Source organism: Anas platyrhynchos, chromosome 7 (assembly GCF_047663525.1).
Source record: "Anas platyrhynchos isolate ZD024472 breed Pekin duck chromosome 7, IASCAAS_PekinDuck_T2T, whole genome shotgun sequence".
Taxonomy (NCBI): domain Eukaryota; kingdom Metazoa; phylum Chordata; class Aves; order Anseriformes; family Anatidae; genus Anas; species Anas platyrhynchos.
In genome coordinates this window covers 11,820,900-11,844,948 of record NC_092593.1, presented here as the reverse complement: position 1 = coordinate 11,844,948, position 24,049 = coordinate 11,820,900, and the positions used below count along the sequence as shown (strand labels likewise).

The following is a 24,049-nucleotide window of genomic DNA, read 5'->3' as shown; positions in this document are numbered from 1 at the left end:
TGTTTAACAGTTATGATGTTTTTATTGCATGATTAATAAATAGAATAGAAATGACAAAAGAAAGTTTTTATTTCAGCAACTTCTCAACAGTAGCAAGAAAAATGAGGAAAATGGAGCACAGAGTTTATTTGTATTTACTAATGCTTTCCTCTAGTTTACTTTGGAGATAGAATCCCTCTTTGTTCTTGTCTTAGCAATTCAAAATTCTTCAAACAAGTTGTTAGAATTTTAAGACGAGTTAAGTCATGAGTATAAACTAGCTCCCAGTTTAAAAACATTCTGTCAAGTGCTCCTATCAGGACTTGTTCAGTTCAATGAATGATTTTTAAGCATTTTAAACGTCAATACTTTGTTAAGCAGACATAGTAATCAGATAAATAGTATTTCTAACATCAGTACAAACTTCATATACAAAACCTTTTCAGAATTCTTCTGAAAAAGGGTCTTCAGTTGATAAAAATAAACTCTATTAGTTACCCTGGCAATCAGATAGGCGTAACCAGCATCCAATCACAAGATAATGTCTCTGCTGTGATGGGATTTAGTTCCTTTTCTCCTTTCACATTCATCCATAAGAGCACATACATTGCCAAGCAAATACGTGGCCATATAGATGCATACAAAAAAGTCTTTTAGAGGACCTGCCAGAAATTGCAAATCCATAGTTTTAGTTATGGAAACAGGTATCTGGATCCAGAGTTTTAACAAGATGCACACACGAAGACCATCATTTCCGGAATCGTTTAAATAGTGGATGGATGTGTTTATTTGTAGATGCCTTACTCCGAGATGTGTGGTATTCCATATAAACTGTGTCATCTGCTCCTGACAGAGAGCTCATTGTGCCTGTACGACGTGACACCTATAGGAAAGGGGAGAAACAGGTGATTAATGTGTGATTACATTGATCAGCTCAAACCTACTGATCCCCTAGTTACAGGGCAGCACTATTCATTTACTGACCTCAACACCAAAAGCCTTTGAATTTTTTTTCTTAAAGAATTTCTACAAAGAAGGTCACTGCCCACCACTCACTCTAAGTTTATAGACTTAAAAAAGTGCCCCCGTGGCATAGAGAAACTGGGACACAATTCAAGGATCACAAGGATCACAAAAGGGTATGTATGTGCTCTGACATATGCCTATCTTAGAAGTGTTTTAAAATATTCCTTGCTTGTGACTGAAAAGATGAACTTCAAAATCTGCAACAATAGATGGGTCATCATCTTCAAATACAATGAGGCAGGACGAGAATTCTGTTTGTCTAACTTCTTTCTAGTGCCCAACAAATGAATTAACAGCCAAGTACTAATACAGCTTAAAAACATTTTCCAATGTTTCACAAAGATACTAAGGCATCAATGATGTCATCACATTCAGAATTAAAATGGGATGGTTCAGTTCTGCTGCATACGTGGTTATCATTTTCAGAGCATTTTTAATTACCTGAACTGACTTTGAACCATACTCTCCAGCAACTACCTCCTCTTCAGCATCTAGGTCAGATGCTTGCAGGACTTTCTGGAGAAGCTGCTGCTGTTCTTCTTTGGTTGAAAATGACAGTTCTTCTTCTTCCATGCCTGCAAGTTTTGTTATTACCTAAGAAACAGAGCAAAGTACAAGGTAGGGATTCTCATTCTTTGAGTGTTGGTGCTCAAAATCAAGAGAAGGCATCCTGTTGAAAATGCCTTGAACTGTTATTACCTGTGGTGGGAGTGCAAGTGTACCCCCCACCCTACTATCCCTGTTATGTTCTGGCTAGAAATGCAAAATACAAACCTCTCTCGTTCTTAAAAAAGGCAGTTCTGGACAGAGAATGTCAGCTGAACAACTTCCATACCAGCTTGATCAGGAACTTTACTGAAAGTTAACTTCATGCTGCAGGCTGTAGGTTTGTCTAGTTATGAACCAGTAAATTCTTTACTATGTAAACATAGTAAATTCTTCATTCCTAGGGTGGTAAGGCACTGGAACAGGTTGCCCAGAGAAGCTGTGGATGCCCCATCCCTGGATGTGTTCAAGGCCACGTTGGATGGGGCTTTGGGCAACCTTGTCTAGTGAGAGGTGTCCCTGCCCATAGCAGGGGGTTAGAATTAGATCATCTTTAACATTCCTTCCAGCCCCAACTGTTATACGAACTAGTACTTTATATTTCATAAAATTAATCCATTAGCTTTCCAGGCACTGAGAATTTTAGCATAAATATTTATGAATATGGTCAAAAAAATTAACATTAAAATTCCCAATCAGTTGTTGAGAGACAAAACAGCAATCTGCAACTAAACAGCAGCAGCATAGCAAAACGACTCTTTCAATTTTGTGTCTAAGCACACAAAAATAACGTGGGTGTTATGTTAGTTCTTTTCAAAATTCCTAGTAACTCATTTGATAACCATGGATGCAGGGCACATGCCATCTACTGGCAATATAGTGCCATATATTTCATTAATTGAAAATTCTCCTTTTCTGAAGAATTGTAAAGCTCTCAAGTTTCTGTTATGAAGCATGAGAATAGGCAGCTTGCTTTCTTAAGCAAGTTATTTTGAACACTTCACAAGAATTTTTCCCGCAGTTAAATGTGTTCTGGTAAGCATACATTTATACACGAGAATTCCAGTTTTCCCACCATGTTTCCATCCTGAAGACATTTTGAGACATTCAAATTCAGCCATTTCCCTCAATTATCTAGTGTTTTTCCTCCTCATTCTCCTTTTACAGTTCATCTAGAGTCAGCAGAATTAGAAAGTAATTACATCAGTAATCTGGGCTGCATCTGATCTCAAAGACTGATAAAACAACAGAAATACAGCTTAAGGCAAAACAAATTCACATGAGACACAAAGCAGTGTTTTTGAAAAACAGAGCGGAAATACTAGTACGACCAATCCATGTTGTGGGCTGCTGTCAACGGCAATTTTTAAATCAAAAATGGATGTCTGGAAAAGTCTAGTTTTAAGAATCCAATCAGGGAAGTAATCCGTCCTATTACATGGTCAAATTAACACTGTTGTCTCTCTTGTTGTTTAAGAAGCACATGTGCTATAACCATCTCAAATCTAAAATGGAGTCATGAGAAGCAATTTTAAATTGCATTAGCCTGTTTCCAGTTGTTGCAAAACAGTGCTAACATGATTCACAGAATGGAAAGAATTCCCACTGCATCATAATTTTTTAAGCGGTTCATCAGATGCCAAGTTTTAAGTGATCCCCAGGTCTTTGATATAGTAAATTCTTCTGGTATTGGTTTAAAATTCAAATATATCCCACATTCAACCTCAAAACCACAACACAGTAAAAAACTAACCTTTGGTTAGCTAACGAAAAATCTTTTAAATAATTAAGACTCCAACTAGCAAATTGTGATGACAAGGCTCTATTTAAGAAGCAAAGACAAAATGTGTGACTTAGCAACCAAATATTAATCTAGTTCTCTTTTTTGGTGAAAGGCAGAGAATTGAGTTATTGAAAGATTAAAAGAAGAAAGTAAATCCTAGAAGAAAAGCGCAAACTGTTACCTTCTTAAGTCAGTACTGAATTTTTAGTAAGGTTGAGCATTAGGAACAAAAATTATAAAGGAGAAGATATCAGCACTGAAATAATTACCTAAAGATGAAGTAGAGTCATGATGGCAAACATCTGCTGGGAATGACATATACACAGCTGATCCTGGCTTGTAATGAAGAAACACAATAGATGGTTTCTTCAAGTTTCTTCCAGCCCTGCTCTTGTTTGATGCCAGCTATGACTAAGGCTTAAACTTTGGCAAACAGAAGAAAAATAGATATTCTAACATTTTGTTACTCAACTGCAAATAAAGAACACTCCAGGACTGGTCAGCTAAAATGTTGCTTCAGACACTCACAGCTGCCACTTGTAATACTTTTACTCCCATACCAACTCAAAGCTCCTAGAAGTAGGTCTTCCTTCCAAAATACAAACCCTCTATTTTAACCCCTTATTTCATTACATCATCCAAGGCATTCAAATATAAGCAAAGGGATTTCTCTGAACATTTTGGCTATAGCTACATAGATTCAGTTGTAGGTAGCTGCAGCTAACCAATCTGCAATTTTGACAAAGTATATTCACTCCAAAGCAAAACAAGGCTTTTACCTCTAAAGAACGTGACATCTGTTTCAGCTCCTTAAAGCTCTCCTTAACGGGGACACTGATTATGATTACAAGGCAGTTTACTTTGGGGTGGCTGCAGTTCAGTTTTTACCCACAGAGATATCCCACAGTGCACATATGCCTCACAAAAAAAAAGATCTTCAACAGCTAGGGTCAAGTGCAATCCAGCAGAGGCTGCTTGCTCTCTCACCTGGTGCAATTCTTGCAGGATTCTTCAACATCATAAGCTCATTTCCTAAAGGCACATATGGGAACCCTATCTTTTACTTCTCAGCCATGTTTCTTGGAAGAAGCATTTTTGGGAATGCTTCTAATAAGAGCAGTGAAACTCCAGTTGTAAAGGAATAAATATACTTGAAAGCAAGGGCTATCATGAGACACTGTTGCCTCTAACAAACAACCAAAGAGGTGAGCATATAGCACAGCCTGCAGATTAAAATAAAAATTATAGGCCTTGGTCTCTATAAAATAGAGGAACTTTGGTGGAAGGAGATTTTATGTCTGGAGGAAGATGACATATCTATGTACGTAATACACTGAAGTACAAAGGGTGCACAACTTTCAGGGTTTCCTTGGAAGACAGGGCTTGTGCCTACTGGCTGCAGCAGCTAGTTTTTGATAGGACAGACAGTGCTGTAACTGTATCTAAGCTGACGTCTCACTATCACTGTATCCAAGAGAGGACACACTTCGGAGCTTGTTGACCATCCTAGCCAATGAAACAATAATCAAGAGAAAAATCTTGAAAGTCAGATGGTTTGAAGAGTATCCTTACAGGTCATCACACATCTAAAAATATAAAAATAAGAAGAGAGGAAACAACACAAGACTGGAGAAATGAGATGGTGTTAAGTCCTTTATGAAAGGACTTGAGGAGAAACTTCTGACTTACAGTCATGGCTCTGTTATGTAGTCAACACTGAAAATCTTCTCCATTTTGAGGACTACATATTAGCTGTAGGTAGGAAGATTTCTACTCCCCAGTAAGTTTTTTTCCCAAGTAAATTCTGTCATTTCTTCACCAATCAACATTCAACATAGTCATTTTGGATTTGGGTGATACACTTCAGAACAAAGTGCAGAGAACGTTACAAGAGCAAGATCGAACTGCTAGTAGAAGCTAAATAAGCAGAGTCTGAAGACATCCATGAGCTACAACAGTTTCTGCTAACACGGAGACACCATACCAACATGGCTGTTAGTATGGTCTGCCCACTGTATTATCTCTTCAGCCACAAGTAAAAATATTTTGTCTCCATAGTGAAATGCTAGCTTGAAAGTGGAGTTACTTGGAATTTGTGATGCTTTGGAAATTTTCTCAATAGCTGCTGGCCACCAAAACATGACCAACCATCAACAATATTTAATGTACAACTAGTATGATAATATATTAATAAGAGGCCTGCATGGATGGACAACTGAAGAGGATGAGCATAAACCAACCACACAAGTGAAGTTCTGCCTCACTCCCCTGCACCTACTTGGTCTGAAGTTAGAATACTGCCCTTCCTAGAAGCTGTATTAAACTACTTGTATCAACCCTCACAGTAATATAGATGAAAAAACAACACTGGAACAGTTTTTGCCTGCAAGCAAAACCTTCATTAATACATTCCACAACAGGAGTTCTCAAGTATTTGACCTAGTAATAAAATGAAAGAATATGAATATATGAATACGAAGGCACGGAACCTGCTTTGGGCTGGGGGTTGGATCTGATGATCTCTTGAGGTCCCTTCCAACCCCTACAATTCTGTGATTTGTGAATGTTATATATGTATAATAAACAGAACGGATGAGTTACCTTGAAGCTGTAGCCTTGATCTACAAGAAACCGTTGTCGCTTGGTTGAATATGCCATTTCCTGAGTGTCTTGGGACACAAGAGAATAAAAAAAGGCATTGTATTCCTCTGCAACCATGCCTAGGAGACAAAGACATCAAATGATTAATTCCATCTGGAACACTATAACCAAGAAAAAAAAGGACTAAACAGTAAAACCAGGTGTTTAAATAAGCCATCTGTCCACAAAATAAATTTGTAAAGTTTATTTTAAAGACAAACTGCACCCAAACCATAAATAGATCGACAAAGCATATCACATGGAAATTCCCACTCTTGTTCTTAGTAACTTGAGCAAGGGTTAAGGGGAAAAAAATGGAAAAAGAACTTTAGACTATCGCAGTTATGCTGGTACTCCAAGAAGAACCTGCTTCTTTACTATGCTAGACAAAGTAAAAGATAAAATTCTTTACATAACAGACTTGCAAATAAGTAGTAAAAAGTCAAAACAAGGATTTTAATACACGTCCAAAAGCTGAACATAAAATACAAAGAAAAACTTTTATCAATGTAACCCAGAGTTAGCAGTCTTAGGATAAACCAGCCTGTGCACCTTTTAACATCAACTTTTTTTTTTTTTTTTAAGGCAAACAAAAACAACCTTGAAGTTGTTATATCTCTTACCTAAACAGCACCAGGTACTCTTTTAAAAAACAAGGTCTCACTGAGACTTTGTTAATTCACTAGCACAGGTTTTGTATGCATCTTCAAACAAAGCCTCAGCTGTAAGTACAAACTGCACATAAAATAACTGTGTATGTAGATTTCAAGTGCAAGTACAAATTGTTTTAAGAATCATTTTTATTTATAAAAAGCTCTTTATGTTTTGCAAAACCACAATTATTTATAAAACAAATCCCATTTTAAAAAGAAAATAGCATGCATTCAAAATGTGCTTTCCAGACATTTTCTTTTTAGAGTAACTCAATTTTTCTAAAACTATTTCATGCTAAGGGAATTATCAAGGAATGAAAAACTGAAAGAAGAACTAAAGAGAAAAGAGTTAATTTTCCTTCAGATTTTTAGTGTTTCTAACTCAAAGCATTACTCTCCCAAAAAACACTTAATTTTCATTCACTGACGTACAGACATATACTCTTTGAAAAAAAACAAAACAAACAAAAAAAACCAAGGTCAATATAAAGAACTATCATGAATATTCAGTTTCTATGTGATTCACCCATTTCTTCTCTGTAATCCAGAAAAAGAACGAACAAAATCAGCAAGTTTTAAAAAGGGATATAGGAAGGCTGGACCAAAGGAAGGGCTTTCAGAGCAAAGCAGCAGCAGAGTTATTTATTTTAAGTGAATCCATTTTAAATGGTTTTGGCTCCAGCCCAACGGCTCTGTAACACTGGCATGTTGGTAAGCAGAAAAAAAGCATTAAGGCCCATAGTAAGACCTCATTCTTTCCTGAAAATGACTTACGGCTTTACTGTTTAAAATAAGTACCCATGACTTCTGCCTGAAGATTTAATGTGAATCAGGCAAGTCCCAGGGTCTGTCGTGTTTCTGGCATTTAGCTCCATTCAACAAAAAGAGCCTTTGCTGAACAGCACCAAGACAATACTGCAGAGAGTGCTTTGGCAGGAAGAAAATTATAGGTATAAGCAAGTCTGTGTAAGGGCAAGAAAGTCAGATTTCCTAAACGACACAAAAACAGAGGTAAAAAACAAAACCCCTACCCTGCTTACGAGAGTCATTTTTCCAGATAGACAAACACAGAACTGAAGCACTATGAATAATTTCACTCTCCAGCTGACAGTTACAGCCTCCACTAAATTATGACTGCTTCCCTAGTGAATACTCACTCTTTCTAAAATAAGTGCCAACAGGCTGTGACATAAACCAACTTTCAAACTTATTACCACCTTGTACAAGAGAACTCTTGAAGCAGAACCACTTTTGCCTGGAGCTACTTTTTAACTTGTCTTGGGAAGATATAAACTGAAATACAGCAGATTAAGCATTCCTTGTTTAACAACTAATGGAACAGCCTTAAGTCAGTGTCTGTTAGGAAACATTCAGTTCATCAAGTCAACCAGAAATTCATGTCTAAGAAACAGTTCTCCTTAGTTCCAGACAAACTGAAACATAAAAAAAAAAAGTGACAGAAGCACCCCACTACCACCTTCCCGATAATATTCCTCAAACTAAAAATGGATGGGAGTCATCAGTCAGATTTCCAGTAACTAAAGATGCGATTCCTAAAACCCTGCCCACACAAAAGTTTAAATCCTACTGACCTTCTGCTTATCCATCACAAAAATGAAAAAGTCAGTACAATCAGTTTTCTAGGTGATCTCTACTGACTGACTCTAGAAGCCACCATAAAGAATTAATTTCACACTCATTGCAACAAAAACCACGGTTCAACAGAAGCGGACAACATCTATCCCTTTTTCAGACAAGGTTTTTCCATTGTGGTGGCTTTCTATTTATTTGTTCTCAATGAGAGCAATTGCTTGACAACTTGCACTTAACCTAAACCACACCAAACTAGCAGGCTGGTTACAACTGCTTTATACAAACCTGCTAGTGACTAACAACTGTGCTAAAATGCTGGACAGGAAGCCCGCCTGAAAAACTTCTACTGATAAAGCTTCCTACTACATCTTTTAATCGATCGTATCACTGTCAGTCAGGCTGCTTGAGCCACCTACTGCAAGCATTGGAGCTAACGCCAGCCAGAAATCCTCCTGTCTGTCATGTCAGCAGTGCTCACTGGCACTTCAACTACAGGGGAAGAACTCCACAGATATCCCAGACAAATAGCTTTGCAGTTTGCAATTTACTTATCCCCTAGAATCCCCCAATCGCTAAAGGTCAGAATCAAAGAATAGAAACAATACTTGTTTTATGGTCATACAATATATTCAAAATCCACAAATTTTGGAAAAAAAAAAAATAAATCACCATGAGTTCTGGCTCCAGAAACATTGTATGCTTCTACTGATACTACGCATATCTGACAAAGCTAATTTAAGTTGTTAAAAGTGAAACAAAAATTGGGAAAAAAACTCAAGAGTTATTCTGGCAACAGTGAAACAACATTATAATGGAAGGGCAAAAAAGATGTGAGAAAATATTTAAGAAAATACATTTCTGGCTGAAAAACTGGAAAAGGAAAGAAAATATGATGCAAGTGAAAGACAGGGTGGCATCTATATTATTGTCAAAAAAACCTCTCGCTTGTGATCTCAACCTAACAGCTTATTTATCACGACACAGTTTATTTTGTTTACGTTTCAGTATTCCATTTAAACTGAATAATTACTTAAATGCTAAACAGAGCCTAAGAACTATCTCATTTACCTTTTTTGGCTCTCAGCACTCGCCCCAGTCTTTGAGCCTCCTGTCTTCGAGACCCACCATGGGATGAAATCTGAATCAGAACATTGGCTTCTGGTAGATCGAAGGACGTATCCCCTACCTACAACACAGAAGCAGTCTCTGAGCAGCAGCTTATATTTATATGCAGGTTTCATAAACAAAGACTGAGTACAAAGTACACCTTTGTTACCTGCAATACAAAGATGGCCAATGCACAACATGCATATATAATTTGCTCTTAAATAAAGTTCACTCTGAAAATGGATACAATAACACGCTAAGTCCTCAATTACCTTGGAAATGAAAATAGTGTTGATTTTTGGATTGTGCTTGAAGTTTTGTAGAATTTGCATTCTTTCTCCTTGTGCAGTAGGACCATATATATAGGGTCTGAAAAAAAAAACAACAAAAACAAACCACAGAACAAATGCAAATTAAACCAAATCAAGGTTTCTAAGTCATTTCTTCACAAAGATACCACAACAGGAAGCACAGAACACATGTGAACCGATAAAAGAACAGACCACATTTTGATACAGCTTACAGTTTGCTTTTAGCTTGTTGGGATGTTTATGGCAGCTATCCAGCTTGTGGAACACTTTACAACAACCCAGCCTGCCAGAAATAAATTCTGGCAGTTACAAATGTTTTGCAGTTATGTGCACCAGTGAAGCTGTAGATGAGACCGAATACATGTACTAGGCCTACATGAAAGACTAGAGGCAGCTGTTAAAATAAAAGACGTTTTCCTCAAATCTACTGAGTTAGCACATTAACAGCTGCAACCTTTGCTTCCTATTTAAACACTTGAAAATCCAGGCTTCTCTAACAATTCACTTCCTTCAAACATTTTATCGCTTCACTGGGATCCCACAGCTGTTCGGGGGTGGGTGAAGTCCCAGAGCATCAGAGGTACCTGCCCATGCACCCACCTATCCACCTGTAACCATACTCCTCAGGGCATATCCCCAATCAATTATCTTAAAAAGCAGTTTAACCTTGGGAAAAGTCAAAAGCACGTTCTTGAGACACATCTATAGGAATATTCTGGTTACCAAAGGATGTTTAAGATACTGAGGAGTTATTGTAACAAGGCACAAAACATCTAGCAAACAGAAAAAAAAGGGGAAGGTGTCATTCTCTGTTTTATCCACAAATTGGCTTTGAGAGGAAAAAAAGGCAAAAAGCATTAATTCTTAATTGTCTCTACGAGATGGATCCTAAAGTACAGGGATGCCAGCAATTCAGGGCACAAATACCAGGTTAGGTTCAAGGCCAATGCTTTTGCCATACATCTTTCAAGCAAAACAAAACCAAAGTGCTACACATCACAGCAAACTGAAAAAGCCAAAAACAGCCTTTAACAAGCTCTCAGCAAAAAAGGAAGTCCATGGCATGGACTAAATAAACCAATGTTGACAACAAATAAGCAAATATTGCAACCAGAAACTGTAAAACTGATATTGTAATTTTAAATTTCCTCCAATGCACTCTGGTTGAATCTGTTATCTCATCCGTGCCCCAAACTGGGTGCCAAAAATGAGCGTTGTGGTTTAACACCACACCACCACCTACTCACTCTCCCCACAGTGGGATGGGGGAGAGAATCAGTGGGCAGAAATGAGAAAACTCGTAGGTTTCGTACCGGTTTTGAGGAGAACAAAACAAACGGACACACAAAGAGAAACAAAACCAAGAAGAACAAGTGAAGTAAAATTCAATGGCTCACCACCAGCCAACCAATACCCAGGCAGCCCCCAAGCAACTGCAGCCCTGGCACACATACCCCCCAGCTTTTAGTGCTGAGCAGGACACCCATCCTGTGGTCCAGAACACCCCTGTGGCCAGCCTGGGCCAGCTGCCTCGGCTGCATCCCCCCCAGCTGCCGCACCCCCAGCCTCCTCGCTTGGTGGGGCAGCGTGAGAAATAGAACAGACCTCGATTCCGTGAAAACACTGCTCTGCAACAACTAAAACATCATCATTGTATTATCAACACTATCTTTATCAGAAATACAGACATAGCACCATACAAGCTACTAGGAAGAAAATTTAAATTAAGCACAGAATAACCTAAAGTGCCAGGCTATCAGTCCTCCATTTTAAGCCCCACCGTCCCTGCACCCTACTTCACCATAATTAAGACACATCTAAGTACTTTCCAGAACATAGAACATGCAGCACTAGATTGATTTTTTTTTTTAAATGAAACCTTTCATTTCCTACAAAAAGGTGTTTGAGGGATCTATAAAGATGCCTCTCCCATATTTTGACATATTGTCAAAACTACACAGGGACAGTCCTTCAAAAATAGCCATTTAAATGTATTAACAGCACCAGTAAAAAATAAACAGCCCAAGTTATACAACTGTCGATGAACGACTCATGACAGTAAAAGCTGGCCAAGCAAATTTGAATTCCGTGGCCCCAGAAGTTATAGACAAACTAATTCCTGTCATGTGCATGGCCTTTCCCTGCCAGTACCAAAGGAACATGTGGGGGTTGAGGAGGAACGGGCACAGGGGCGTCATTAAAACACTCTCACACTCATCTAGCACTGCAACTGTCCTTTCCTTTTAACATGTCTCTGTAAACTGGAATTCCATACATGATGTGTGGAAAGGAGAACTGAGTCAAGAACATGAAAAGCAAGTACCTACTATTTCTTCAACTAATTCTGCTGTCATACTTCTACAGCATCTACCCCATTTAAAAACTGTTGTGCTACTTAGCAAGCACCCCCTCCCTGTATGTGTCCTTGTTAAAGGCTCTTTTTCTGTGGTGCACTGAACGCTGCTAGCGACATTCCAGAGGCATCATTATAGCTAATCTCTGTCCAGACAGATTTAAAAAATGATGAAAGAGACCACGGGTGTTGGAATTCATCCAGCACTATTAGCTCTGCTCTTTGATGCCACAGCAAGCCAGCACAACATGGCTGTTAAACTACCATCAGTCAAAACTGAGCAGAAATTTTGGAAAGTGTAAGGAGATTCGTTTGTGGCTTTGCTAAGTACTACTGAAATTCCTAGACATGAAATCATATGGTCAACATGCGCCACAGCTTCCGGCAAAATTTTATTTGGGCTCTTCACAGAAAGGACAAGGCCAGCTTCTGTGCCTATTTTCACCAAAGTACAAAAAATAAGGTTCTCTCTTTTGTTTTAAAAATAAATAAATAAAAATTAAGACCTTTTGAGAACCTGAACAAGAAGGACATGGGCTCCAAAAGATCTTGAAAGATCCAGAGAGTGTTCATTTGAAACTGTCCCTCCCAGATCATAGCTTCCCCTGCCTCTCTATTATAGAAAGAGTTCTGGTAATTTTTAAAAAAGCCCCCTGATTTTGCCCACCAGCTAATAATAATGGCAAATGGAGAAATACTAAGTCATTCACAGTGAACTTGCATGAAAACTCCTCTGAGCCAAATGCTAAACAGAGATTCTTTTCAAACTGTTCTACATTGGAATAACATCGTAATGCCAGAGAATAGCCTCCTGAATTCCTTTCTATATAAAAGGATTGGAGTTAAATCAAAAAATTACTGTAAATGTCTAGAGGTGACTGAAATCTGTGAGATTATGAGATAACTTTCCAGGAAGAAAAAAAACAACAGTGCCATCACTGGTTGGGAACACTTACTTTCCAAGCCTAATTGCATACTCCTTCAGTGCAAACACATTGTCAGCAAAAACGATGATTTTGTCATTCCGTCGCTCATGAAACTTAATCAGGAACTGGCAGGCTCGGAACTTATTTGGGTTCATGGTGTAGAGCAGTATCCGTTTCTTTGTTTTGATGGCTACATATTCTCGATAAAATTCAGGTGACATTGGGCACCAAACCTAGAATTAGAAAACATACACAGAGTAACCCCCAGTTATTTTTTGTATCCCAGAGGGAATTTAAAAGATATTGGGGATTGATAATACATGAAAGCTTTCTGTACAGCACAGATCACAAATCTTAATACAGTAACTTCTGTACTAAAAGGGTGAAAGGTACAGGCTGTGGCACTGTGACCACAACAGGAACAGGCAGGGGACCGACTGGAACAGGACTGGAAAAAAGTTGTTTCACACCTGGTAGTTTCACAGAATGCTACCACATATTAGAAAGCAAGTATTAAGGGAACGAACTTTGTATAATCTCCCTGCCACTGCAGTCAATGCCTTTTCCCTAAAAATTCACTTACATCCATATGCTGAAAACCTAAAGACACATTTAGTCTTCATTACAGAACAAAACTGTATGAACAAGTTAATTACTTTAACAGACTGCAGCTGTTTATGTAACTGCTGCTCTCTCTTCTGGCACCGTGAAAGAGTAATACCTGCAGTGGCCATGCCCTGCCTAATCAGACAGCAGCACTGCCCTCTTTTGTCACCTGGCAAGAACTGCACTTACAGAGTGAGCTAGACATCTTGCAAGGCTATGGAGAATAGCTGGTACGAGATGCTACTTCTCTATAGCATGCCAAGGAGATCCAAACAAATAAGCAATGCAGCTGTGCATGTATTAATATTTTCCAGCCATCAATTTTTGTTTGTTTTGATTCTCTGCTTTAGCAATATCTCAGAGTATTATTTCAAAACATCGGCCTTAAGAATATCAATTTACATGTCATTCAGGAGAAAGGCAACACAGACTTTACTTTCCAATGTCTCAATATTAGTTATACTGAACAATACCTAAACTTTGAACATTATTAATTAAGTTTTTATTTTTAATTATGAATTTTAATTTATTAAAAGTTAATAAAATAATAAAACAATTAAATGATAATAATATTGATTTATTAATTTTAAATTAAATTTTAATTTCGGGGAATGAGAGAAATCATGTTGCTGGTGGAATTAACCCAAGTACCTTAACGCTGTCAGATCTGAATTTGCAGACCAATTATTCTCCTTTCCACCTAGATACTTTCTAGATAATCTTTCTTTGCATTCTATTACTTTTAAAAAGTACATAAGCTCCGCTACCCCTGGTTTGCACAAAGTCCAAAAGGAAAACAATGGACTCACGTGAGAAACTAGAAGATACTGCTGCTACAAGTCAGTTTGGTTTATTTTTCCTTTACTTTAATTGACTGATCATATTAATAACCTTGGATATTATATGTAATGAATATGTAAAAATACAACCAATTGCTTTCATAAATTATCTGTAATGTACTGTAGCTCCAGTACATTTATCACAGCTAGTAATCTTCGTAATAATCTTTGTACTTTAGTAGGCAAGAGACTGGAAATCCAATCCACTTACTTGTGGATTTTATTTTTTAAGAAATGCTATCTCATGTGGAAGACCCCCCCTGATTCTACACTATAAGGACAAAAATGAACAATTATGAAGATGGTTTCCTACCAATTGATACTAGTATTCCAGTTGTAAGGTTTTGATGATAATCAAGAGTGACCCGGAAAGGATAAAAAGGAATAAATTCTGCATCTTTTCTCCCACTCACTATGGGAGTTAGGAAGAATTAAAAGAAACTAGCCAAGACAGGTTTGAAATAAAATAAAATACAGAAAATATACACTAATCCAGGTAAAAATCAAGAGAGAGTTAAGCTATGAAACTCTACCATAGCAAGTTGTGGCTGCTAAAACTCTCCTTCTGTTCAGTGGGAGACCAGAAGAGATCATGAAAAAGAAACCCACTGAGGGTTACGCAGATATCAGTTATAACTCATAAATGATCGAAGGCTTGGAGAGGTATCAGAAGAAACAGATACACCTGCCCTGTTCTTATACTCTTCTCTAAGTATCTTTACAATTAATAGAGACAATATATTAAACAACATCTTTAGTCTGACTCAGAAAGGATACTTTAACATTCTGCCTGTATGAAAGGTTTCCACTTACCTGATACCAGATTTTTCTCTCATCCATTTGTTGGAAAGACTAGAGGTCACACACTATTATATTGAAAAGAAATAGCAAGACCAAATTTCATGTTTTCCATTTTCACCCTCATGCCTTAAGGCTTGAAATAAGCAGCTGTTTTCTTATTTGTAAGCTTTCTACTGTCCTTCTTTGTTAAATAATTTTCCTCAATAGACTACAGACTACCAGTTGAAGTCTCTATTAAAATCAGCTTCAAGCATACCACCTGACCAACACCACGCTGAACTGAGCTTAACATACGAAATTGAATCAGACAACGTGACTGCCGGCTGCAAAGTGGGTCTACAATTCTGCAGCTGCTGCTCGCATTCCTAAATATTGAACTGGGGACAGCCGATCAAGCACAACAATGCCTGAAGAGAAACAGTGCTGAAATCATGCTACTGGATTTGCAATGTGTTCATATTGACCAGTGACAGCCTTGCTTGAGCTACAGAACAAGTGAAATAAATACTTAATTCTATAGTTGTTCCCCCCCAAAAAACAGGAAAAAAAAAGGTTATAAACATATTAAATATATACTGGTAGTACTGAAAAGCAGAGCATCACCTCAGCACACTGGACTTTAGCAATGTAGCCACTGTTCTGCAGCTCCATCCAGTTGGCTTCATAGAGCTTTGGTCCAATCAGGAAGTTCAGGTCAACAATTTTGTCATCTTCTCTGACCAGGGTAGCAGTCAGTCCCAGTTTACAGTGGGCTTGTACAATAGTGAGCACACGTCTGAACATTTTTGCTAAGAAACATAAGACAAATTTTCTGTTTAAGAGCAACACATTTTCTTTCCTAGACGGATTTAGAATACAAGTCCTGCAATTAAAAAAAAAAAAAAAAAAACTCCACTCCTGAACACAAAGCAAGTACAACATTAGGAAATATCACCCCATTTCACATACACTTCTAACAGTGTTCTGTGCTACAGCAACACTTTAAACTGATTGCCGCTTCAGTTCACACCCTCAACATACAGTGAAAATCCCAGTAAACCTTCTGGCATTTGTATTACTTTCTGTTTCCCAAAAAGAAACATAATATATTCAGAGAGGTTACATGACTTACCTAACATCATGTAGTATTTCACAGAAAGATCTGTGACACAAGGACTCTTGGCTGACTTTGCCAAATTCAGGACTAATATATGTCAGAATTACTTATCTTTGGCATTGCTACAAATCCTATGATTGCAGAGTTTGTAGACACAGGAAGTGCTGTATCTTTTTTTTTTTTTTTTTTTTTTTTTTTAAATGAAATGAAGAAAGAACAAGAGTGAAAGAACTGGAGCAGCAATATGCTACTTTGTTAAAATGGCAGGTATCTCTATCATTTCAGCAGAGACCAAATTATTCAAATTATACCATGACAGCAAGGTGGAGCAGTTATCAGAATCTTGGGTGGTACTTTTAGCCAGGATTATTCCAGACACTTTAATGCTACATTGTTGCTTTCCAATAACATAGATCTGAATTACATAGTAACTTCAAATACAACAGCTATTTCTGGACATTAATAGTTACCTGTATTTTATGGAATAGAAATAGGTATTAAAAGCTAAGCCTACAGCGCAATGACATCTCAAAAGCAAAGAAAGCAGAAGTACTTCTGTCCTATTCCTGAGGAGAGTACCACCATTTACGTAACAAATTCGTCTACAACAAAATTCTATAAATTTATGTATCTTAGCGATCAGTTTGTCACCCTATGCCAAAGGAGAAGGCATGTGTGTACTGTACTACCATTATAGAGAACGAAGTGGCTAGTTTGAAGGATTAAAAAAAATAATAAAAAAATCAATGGTCAGCTAAACTCTGTAGCATCAGACAAAAAACAGATAAGAACAAGGCAGTTTACTTGTTTAAGTCCCAAAACCCTAGACACAGGTCTACACACTATCATGAGAAACATAGCAAAAAACATCCCATAATCTTCCCTATGAGCAAAGAAATGTTAGTAACAGCATATATAGCACGAGGGGTTTGCACATCATTTCCTTACCAGGGATAGTATGCACTTCATCAAGTATCATAAGGCCCCACTCTTGACTTTTAAGCCACTCCATTACTCTCTCTGCTTCCCAGGATCTCTTAGTTGTGTGTCCCAGCATGGAGTATGTGCTGATAGCAACAGAACAGCCAATGGGCTTGTCTTTGGCATCAGAGGTGAACCGACATATCTGGCTGTCATCGATGGTGGACCACATCTTGAATTGGGCTTTCCACTGCTCTACAGACACCGCAGAATTGCCAAGGACCAGACACCGCTTGCGGACTGTACAGGCAGCTGTCACACCAACGAGGGACTTGCCAGCACCTGTAGGGGAGGAGGAAGGACACTCATCATTCACCTCACTGACAGCACTGCAAGAAAAAGAGGGAAGAGAAATAGAAAAAATGAGAGGATATGAAATCATATAAGGGCAAAGTTTTCACTGTTTCTGTACTATACCAGTCTTAAAGAATGAACTCTTCTTCGGTAAGAACAGCTGAATTGCCCCATCCACACTGCTTTCTCAAGAAAATCACTGTAATCTTTGCTTTTGCCATAGAAACTTTCTATGGTTTCTTCCTTTCAAAAGCAGATTAAATTCCAGGTGGCCACAGAAAGCTTCTGGTAGGTGTCATCTCCCCCACTGCCCCTGCCAGCTATGCCCATTCCGCCACAGAGCAAGTCCTTCCATCTCTCCATTCCTTATCCCTTCCACGCACTCTTTCAGGCCCTCGCCTTACCTCCTGTGCCTGCCCTCTACCTCCAATACCGAGGGCACTGCCAAACAGTCTCCTGTTTTCTACTTCTTCTATAGCTTCCCATGGGCTGTCCCAACCTGCACGTTCCTCCTTTCTTTCCCAAACTTCCTTGGTCCAGAACCTGCCTGTGCAGGCCCTCTTCATGCCACTGCTTGTATTCCCAGTTCCCCTCAGGCTCCTTATTCCTACCCAAAGAACAAATTACTCCAGTGCCAGCCATTTTATATTTCACTGGAAGACCAGCAGAGCTGACTCAGAGGGCACAGTGAAAGCATTAATGGTAACCTAACTTATCATAACCAGAAAACAGTTCTTTGGTCACTACAGGGAAAACTGACAGCACTGCTGAGCGCACATCTGAGAGCTCTACTTACGGGGCTCTCCATCACCACTGTCTCATCACCCGCTAGCTGAAAACCAACAGGACTCTGCATACTGGTACTCAGAACAGTCCCCACTACTGTTTGAAACTTAAGCAGTCATCATCAGATTTAGAAGTTACTTTATTACAGGCAAACAAAGAGCAAAACCCCCAAGGAACAAAACCCCTAAATAACTTAGGAATTTACCGCATGGCAAGACAATAACACCAGATCTGGCTCGCCCATTTCCAAACATCTTCCTTAGGCTTTTCTCTTGATAGGGTCTGAGGACAGCTGTAGGTTTCAGATCTATGTTAATATCAGGATTCACAGAATCATTTCTGAAATCATATTCTGCCAGCAAAGGGTACTCCAAATGGATACAACGCTTCTGAAGTTCTTCAATCATCTCCTGAGGAGGAGACAAAGCTTCAGATGGTAAATTCTCCACATCTGAATTATTTTTCTTTTTTTTTTTAAACAACCACTGATTGCATAGTACCAGGTGAAGTTACGTTTATCTTTTCTGCTCACAAAGTCTGCAAGAGTTAAAGTTCATTTCAAGAACTTCATTTGTGACCACCCCCGTGCCCCTCAAACATTTTAAGTAACAGTCCATACTAGAGAGAACTATTTAGACAGATGGAAGTACATGACGCATTAATCTCAGATGTGTTGTTTATCCGGCAGTGACTCAACTACACCCTGAAGTCCTGCACAAAGAGCTCAGTAACAGACACAGAAGGTTCTGTGTGTTACATGGAAGGACCTACCAAAGCTGCACAGCTGTCAAAAGGAAAATCTTAATACCCTTGCAATGCAGTTACTGCACCACAATGACAAGTTGATTCAATCACCAAGAGCTGTGTTTTTTTTTCTTAGTAAACATTTTGGTTATTAAAATGTTCTCTTTTTATTATTTCTGTTTTGCCCAGTAAGACGTCATTACAATCACCAAGTTCAGGAAGCAACTAGAATAAAGTTACAAAATCTCTCTGAAGGTCAAGCCAGGACCGTGCTCTACTCTCCAGCCATTCATCTCAAGCTTTGAGAGCAGAACCACCAAGAGTTCCTTCTGTAAGTATGAATCATGAAGAAAAAAAGTTCTGAAACCAACAGCGAATTTGGCAGATCTGCTCCCCACTGAGTTCTCCCTTGTCTCACACACAGCAGCATCGAGCTGCACACAGTGGGAACCTCCCTCAGCTCCTGGAAGCCTCACTAGCTTGTGAGCACTGCCCATCTGGGCAGGGAAGGAACAATGTGCAGTTTGCCTCCCTCTGTAGTGAAAAGGAAGATCCTAACATTTTGGAAGGCGAAAGGAAAGAAATGTTATCAACTTCCAAGGATCTCCACCAACAAACAAAGAGGTACTGTACTTTATATGAAGTTCTCACACTTATTTTTGAGTCCCAGGCACATCCCTCAAAGCTACAAATGCTACCAGACAGAAGTGCTCGCACCTGCTTGACTTCAAAGGATACTGTCTGTGTTTCCTCCTCTTCCTCCTCATCTTTATCCATCTGCTCATAGAACTCAAATAAGTCAGCTGGAACATCTGGCTTGTTCTGAGCATCCGCTCCTTGTGATGTGGATGGACCAAAGCCACCTTCACTGGATTTGGAAATCTGAAATAGAAAGGAATTCTCACCTAAGGGATCTTTAGGAGATGCTCCCCACACACATTGAAGCGGAGCTGATTAACGAGGCACAGAGCATTGCTGACAGAACTGAAAGTGACTGCTGACACAACAAGCACGCAATTATCACTCCAAGCTACGTAACAATTTACCCAATGTTAGTTCAATTGCTTTAAAACATGCCACACGTACCGCTGATTTACTGGTGAATGTCTCTGTAATGAGCTCCGTTTCTTCGCCTTCAGCATTTCTCAGGCGACAGTCCTTAATAACATGGTCTTGCAGAAGCTGCTGAATGACATCAGGATGGGTACTTTCCACAAAATATCTAAAAGGAAAGAACAAAGAAAAACATCTGGATGAACTAATCAACAGAATCATACATAGGAAGAGGGGCACAGATGCTTAGATCTACAGCTCTCCCAGATGCATTCTCAAGTACCCCGTGTCAGGGGAGGGAATTAAAAAAAAAATAAAAAATTCTGACAATCTGAAGTTTTAGAAGACGCCTCACACCAAAAGCTTCATGTACTTTCATGTTATCTACCCTGGTCAGACGATCTCACCTTAAGATGATCTGAAAACCTTAAGGATATAGGAAAATATTGTAGGTCCAAGCAAAAAAAGAAACACGCCAGAACAGAAAATTTGTATCCTACATTTAACAATGTAATGACAGCCACCAGTAGCTCAGGACCAACTGAAATCATTAACAAACGAATTAAACTTTCAACAACTAAAAATATGACCCTTTATGAACACACGTATACACACAGCTGGGAGCTGTAAAAATCCACAAGCACTAAGACCACAGCCATTCATGCACAGCCGTGCAACTGGAAGACTCCTTCCACACTACCAATGCAAAGAGCCACTTACCTGTTGTGTTTCAGCACCAGCTTCACCTTCCCATAGCTGACAGTGCACAGCTGCAAACAGACGAGAGCAGTCGTTAGGAACACGCCAAACAGCGACTCTAGCAACAGATGTATTCCTTCTACCAGTACAGCAGCCTTACCTTGATAAACTGAATTATTCCATCTGGGACACCAGTCTTGCTCAGCTTCTGTAAGTACTCGGTGATGTCGCTGGTCTGCAAGCCGACACTGACAGCAGCATAGAGGGAGTAAGCAGTCAGCTTGTACTCGTGAATGTGGGTTGGTCTGCACACGGGCTCGGCAATGGCAACCAAGAAATCCTGCGCGTATTTGTAAACCGGAGAGAAGGCTTCCAGAAAGATATGGCCATCGGGAGCCTACAGAAACACAAGGACATGCTGAGGGTCTGCCAGCGGTACTTGAGGAAAATAAGGTCTTTCCTATAGAGCTGCCATTATGATACACAGAGACTCCACTATTCAGGTGGTAATGTATTTATGTTTCCCAAAAATGTATTTACCCTAAGAATTTGCCCTTCTATAGCATGGAAAACAAACCTTCCAGATTGACAAAGTTTTCCCAGATTAATAGCGTAGGTGTTTTTCCCTCATAGTAACTAATAAAGATTTGGCTCCCTGCCTTGAGCCAAGACAAGCTTCCAGCCCCATTCCCTGAGCATAAAATCATAGAATGTATCCTGAGTTAGAAGGGACCCACAAGGATCATCAACTCCAACTCTCAGCACCACACAGGCCTAGCCAAAAATTCAGACCGTGATTACACACACGGTCCAAATGCTTCTTAAACTCCAACAGGCTCAGTGCAGTGACTGTGTCCCTGGGGAGCCTGTTCCAGTGTGCGACCACCCTCTCGGTGAGCGAGACGTCTTCCTAATGTCCAGCCTGAACCTCCCCTGCCTCAGCTTGGCACCATTCCCTCAGGTCCTATCACTGGTGACTACAGAGAACAGACCGGTGCCTGCCCCTTCGCTCCCCCTCGTGAGGAAGCTGTAGGCTGCAGTCAGGCCGTTTCACACCCTTGTAGTGCCGTGCTGCCCAGCTCTCCCACCTCACCAGGTCTCCCTGTGGGCTCCCTCCCGCCCCGCACCTACCACCCAGAGCGGCCGCGAGGCGTGGTCGGCCTTGAGCGGCATCTGCAGCCGGTAGTCCTTGGCGCCGTACTCGTCCAGCTTGCTGCCGCCGTCCTCCACCTGCTTCCCGGCGGCCGACGGCACCGCCTCCTGCGGCTCCCGGCCCGCGGCCTCGTCCTCATCGTCCTCGTCCTCCTCCGCGTGCCGCCGCTTCGACTTCTTCTTCTCTAAGGGGCGCCGCGGTCAGAGCCGGCCCTGCCCTGCCCCTGCCCTTCCCCTCCCCGCCCTTCCCTTCCCCGTCCCCGTCCCCCCGCTCACCGCGCTCCTTCCTGCCCATGGCCGCCGCTCAGCGCCCCCCGCGCCGGCACCCGGGTCCCGGCCGCCGCTGCCGCCACCAGCCTCTGCGTCACTTCCGCCGCGCGGGAGAGGCGCCGCCATACGACGCGCGGCCGGGGGAGGGGCGGGGGCAGCGCCGCCATGGCTGAGGGGAGGGGTGGGAAGGTTGATTTATTTCTTTTTTCTTTTTAATATTAATACAATTACAGTTGTGCTGTGTATTTCTAGAGTAGTTGGTGTTGCCACTTGATTAAAAACGTATCACCACCAATGATTCTTGGCTTTTCTCCTGGATCTTGCATCACAAATAGCAACAAGCATCACTGGTAGCCACTCAAATAAAATAAAATTATTAGACATTAAGTGGGGTGGGCTATCAAATACCCTTTAATATAGAAATAAGTTACAGACACTAAATCTGTTATAGCTAGTATAGCTTTTTACCTAATTAAATATGCCATTATTATTTGGTAGGAAGGTGCTTTATTCTACAGTACCCAATTATTTCCTTGAAAAAGCTGCATGTTCGTCTTTATAACTGTGAAATTAAAAACAGGCCATAAAGTCTCACTTTGATTGATAGGTTCTTCCAGAATACGGTAAGAAATAGGAGTTCAGTGCCTATCACCTGGACACACCGGCTCTTCTGCAACCATATTTAACGAAGTGCAATTTAGAAACTATCCTTTTCTGCCACAGGGGCTGAAAAGTATTATCTGCTTGCGGTGCTCAAAAATGATCCCAATTCACAGTTTGAGGTATGAAGCCAGGCTGCACAGATACAAAGTGACTAATTTTATCATGACTCCAGAAATGAGTAGTAGCTGGAAAGTAATTTCTCCCCAGCCATTAACTCTATTGTCCTCATTAATTATTTTTTCTTTTTCTGGTTAGTTTGGAGATGGAGAAGACTGATAGTTGCCTTTCATGATTATATTACTGAATTGTTTTTAGCAGAAGACAATTTACAGTGGCCAACATTTAAAATTTGGGTATTTTAGCTTATAAACTTCAGTCTTAATTTTTGGTCACATTTTCTTTTCCAAGACTGCAAAATACCAACATCTGAGAAAATCTGATCACTAGTACAAGTCCTTAAAATAGCAGTAGGAATTAGGTAGCTAATTTGTGAGCCCTCATCTGGAGATGTTCTACCAGTTTTAGCTACCATTTCTAATCGCAGTGACCAGTAGCTTGCAGTTTTATAAAGAAATTGATGCATCATAAGGATATAATTTTTAAAATCTTCTCATCAATCCTTCTGACTTTCTTCCTCCCTCTGGATTTCTTTTAGCCTGACACTGCTTCATCTTAATATTCACACTTTTCTTCCCTCTCTCTGGCACTTTCTTTCTTAGGATCACCAAGGCACAGCAAAAAATAGTGAAAAGAACTTTGCTGTTGGACTTCCAAGTTTATGTGATAGAAAGACAGACAATTAAACCAACTGAGAGTCTGGTAACTGATGAATAAAACATGCTTCAGTAAAAGACTCTGCCTAAGTGCAAAGTATCAATAGAATACATCTTGGCTGGAAAAGGGCTTCTTTCCTGTCAAAATCTCCCAGAGCCAGAAGAGCACTTGCAGACCGCCATTACTGAAATAACCATCAAGGTGTTCAGAAAGCAGCTATCCACCTCAAAAATACAGGTTATCAAATGAAAGTCTATTTCCAAGTGCTTCAAACATGGAATTTTCTCAGCTGTAAATTCAAAAGGAAACACATGTCTAGGAGCCTTATTATCATTTGAGGAGTTATTAGAGAACAGAAATCATCAAGAGATAGC

The 24,049-nt window shown here is 39.8% G+C and overlaps 1 protein-coding gene and 1 long non-coding RNA gene across 3 annotated transcripts in view; one reads left to right on the top strand and one right to left on the bottom strand.

Moving 5' to 3' along the window:
* Positions 1–19,784, top strand: part of LOC140002909 (uncharacterized) — a 29,248-nt gene extending 9,464 nt beyond the window's left edge. Inside the window, exon 4 of the long non-coding RNA XR_011810548.1 lies at positions 19,254–19,784. This is a non-coding gene — a long non-coding RNA (uncharacterized lncRNA). The remainder of the gene's footprint in view (positions 1–19,253) is intronic.
* On the bottom strand, positions 52–22,401 carry ERCC3 (ERCC excision repair 3, TFIIH core complex helicase subunit). 2 transcript variants are annotated; one of them, XM_027461141.3, is made up of 15 exons: positions 22,245–22,401; positions 21,948–22,153; positions 20,977–21,213; positions 20,838–20,887; positions 20,151–20,286; positions 19,782–19,946; positions 18,526–18,730; positions 17,208–17,522; positions 15,767–15,951; positions 12,948–13,150; positions 9,600–9,696; positions 9,289–9,406; positions 5,936–6,054; positions 1,447–1,599; positions 52–862 (listed from the first exon to the last, which is right to left on the bottom strand). In XM_027461141.3, exons 1-15 carry the CDS (start codon positions 22,261–22,263, stop codon positions 728–730), a joined length of 2,343 nt encoding a protein of 780 aa, XP_027316942.1. In that variant the 5' UTR covers positions 22,264–22,401; the 3' UTR covers positions 52–727. The 2 variants fall into 2 exon arrangements, with proteins under 2 accessions (XP_027316942.1, XP_038037956.1); XM_038182028.2 differs by lacking the exons at positions 52–862; positions 1,447–1,599; positions 9,289–9,406.
* Between the last annotated feature and the right edge of the window lie 1,648 nt (positions 22,402–24,049).